Raw genomic sequence first — 2,496 nt, 5'->3', positions numbered from 1 at the left:
AAAATGTGGAATAAAGTCGTTATTTTTGTTTTCTTTGCGCAAAAAAGTATTCTTGTAGCTTCGTAACTTTACAGTTGAACCACTGATGTCACACGGACTACTTTGTCGATCATCTTGGTACTCTTCTGGACCTTGAACGTGGTAGTTACCTTGCTGTCTATGGGAGGGTCAGAGAGCCCTCATATTTCATCAAAAATATCTTAAATTGTGTTCCGAAGATGAACGAAGGTCTTACGGGTTTCGAACCACACGAGGGTGAGTAATTAATGACAGAATTTTCATTTTTGGGTGAACTAACCCTTTAATTATGAACACACTGGTTTGTAGTGCAAACAGTTTTACCGTTTACTGCACGTTGTTATTCTTCTCTTTATTTCCCTACAGCGGCTAATGAACCGGAAATCTCACGCGTTCACAGAAAACGGCTTCCGCTTTGAAAATGAAGGTGGATATAGAGCACATCAAATATGGTCAACAGAAGCTCAAAAGTTGTTTTTACTTGACACTCGAGAACCAATAAGGTTCTGTCACACAAGCACATCTGAGGTTTGTTCTTGCTCTTTGGAATGACACGAGAGTGAGTAAATGATGATAGAATTGTCATTTTTAATAGCTTAATGTCTAAAATCTAAAAATGAATCCTCTATCAAACGGTGTTCATAAGTCATTTGACCCTAATTCAAACCCAAGGATCAAATATTGCCCTCATGTACCCTGATTTTGATTAAAATGCACAACACAAACATGCAATACATATTCCAAGATGATTTACTGATATGATATGAATCAGATATGAACAATGTGGGTCTGGTGAGAGATATGAAAGCAGAAATGTTCATGGCTTTTTTCATTTGAAAAGAAATGAAGGGTGGAGGATGCAGGCAGAAGAGGAGCCTTTCACCGAAGAGGACATTGAGCTTATTAAAGAGAGAGAGACCAATATCCGTCAGCTGGAGGTGAGCACTTCCTGTATGACATCAGCATACAAAAATGATCATTTCTCATAAGCATTCAAGCTAGCCTTTCAGCTTTTTTTGATCATTCATTTTTTATACCTTCAAATACATTGTCATTTTTTTTTGCAAATGGTAATTACGTGCTAATTCTCAGACATGGATTGTAGTGCAATGTCCCAACTGCTTTCTGTTCTTGATTCTTGATTCAGTCAGACATTATGGATGTGAATCAGATCTTCAAGGACCTTGCAGTCATGATCCATGACCAGGGTGACATGATAGGTTAGTCTAGCTCTCTCCAATCAGATTTGAAGGGCTTCGTTTAAACTCATTTTTTGCACAGATTCAGCTGTTCACAGATTTGAAGGCCTGGTTTCCTCCTGTCATCATTCACAGATAGCATTGAAGCCAGCGTGGAGAGTGCAGAGGTGCATGTGGAGCGAGGAGCTGAACAACTCCAGCAGGCGGCTTATTATCAGGTATCAGGAATTGCATTACAATATATTCAAATAGAAAACTAAGAATTCACAATATTATTGTTTTACTGTGTTTTTGATCAAATAAATGCAGCCTTGGTGAGCATACTAGATTTCTATCAAAAAACAAAAAAAAGTATATTTCAAAATGATTTCAGACTTTTGACTGGTAGTTTATGTAGCAGATGCATACACTAACGTCAGCAGTGCTGCCTGGTTGACTGTATATAACTGTGTTTTCTCCTTTTAAGAGAAAATCCCGCAAGAGGATGTGTGTTCTGGCTCTTATCCTGTCGCTAGTGGCGACCATCTTTGCTATAATCATTTGGCAAGTAGTCAGATAAAATGAGAGCAGAAGTACTGGATGCTACTTCAGTATTGAGTGAGTGACGTGTGTGTGTTTATTGTGTGCGCAAATGCAAGCACATATTTGAGAAAAAAAAAAAGAAAACAACTACAATTTCTGTAGGAATGGCTGGTGATATTGTGATGTGAACCTAGGGACTCTTAAAGAGGTCATATGATGCTGCTAAAAAGAACATTATTTTGTTCTTTGCGTGCACATTTGGGCGGTGTTATGCAAATCTTCCCACATTGTGATGTAGACATGTGGGGGCGTGTTAGAATGAGCCGTTTTAGGTAGGAGTGGTTGACTCTTAACTTTTATAAAGAATATCTCTTTGGATTTGAGACTTTAGTCTTTGCAACTTTACAGATCTTCTTTATGCACCAAGAGCTTGTAACACTCCAAAGAGAAAGGAAAAATTGAAATCGCATCATATGACCCCTTTAAACGTTTCAACCTACAGTATATACTCCCTTCTTATCTAAAACAATGATCAAACATCACCTCAGATCTCAGCTCAAGCATGGCTCACAGAAACATGGCGTATTTTTATTTATTAATACCCTAGTGAAAAATAAATATACTAAAATGTATTTCAAATACATGTATTTCATGCTAAGTATACTACAAATACAATTACATATTTATGTACTTAATAAAAATACCCTGCAATTGTACTTCTGGTATTTGATTGTGCTAAAGTGGAACTATTGCAAAT

The 2,496-nt window shown here is 37.2% G+C and overlaps 1 protein-coding gene across 1 annotated transcript in view; it reads left to right on the top strand.

Moving 5' to 3' along the window:
* Positions 1–1,972, top strand: part of LOC107714424 (syntaxin-12-like) — a 7,132-nt gene extending 5,160 nt beyond the window's left edge. Inside the window, exons 7-10 of the mRNA XM_016520254.1 lie at positions 860–956; positions 1,166–1,238; positions 1,353–1,435; positions 1,684–1,972. Coding sequence (XP_016375740.1) covers positions 860–956; positions 1,166–1,238; positions 1,353–1,435; positions 1,684–1,776 — 346 coding nt within the window. The 3' untranslated portion in view covers positions 1,777–1,972. The remainder of the gene's footprint in view (positions 1–859; positions 957–1,165; positions 1,239–1,352; positions 1,436–1,683) is intronic.
* Positions 1,973–2,496: the final 524 nt, after the last annotated feature.

The sequence above is a fragment of the Sinocyclocheilus rhinocerous genome, unplaced genomic scaffold (assembly GCF_001515625.1).
Source record: "Sinocyclocheilus rhinocerous isolate Xijiao unplaced genomic scaffold, SAMN03320098_v1.1 scaffold839, whole genome shotgun sequence".
Classification (NCBI taxonomy): Eukaryota; Metazoa; Chordata; class Actinopteri; order Cypriniformes; family Cyprinidae; genus Sinocyclocheilus; species Sinocyclocheilus rhinocerous.
Note: the sequence above shows the minus strand (reverse complement) of the source record. Positions and strands in the feature narration are given on the sequence as shown.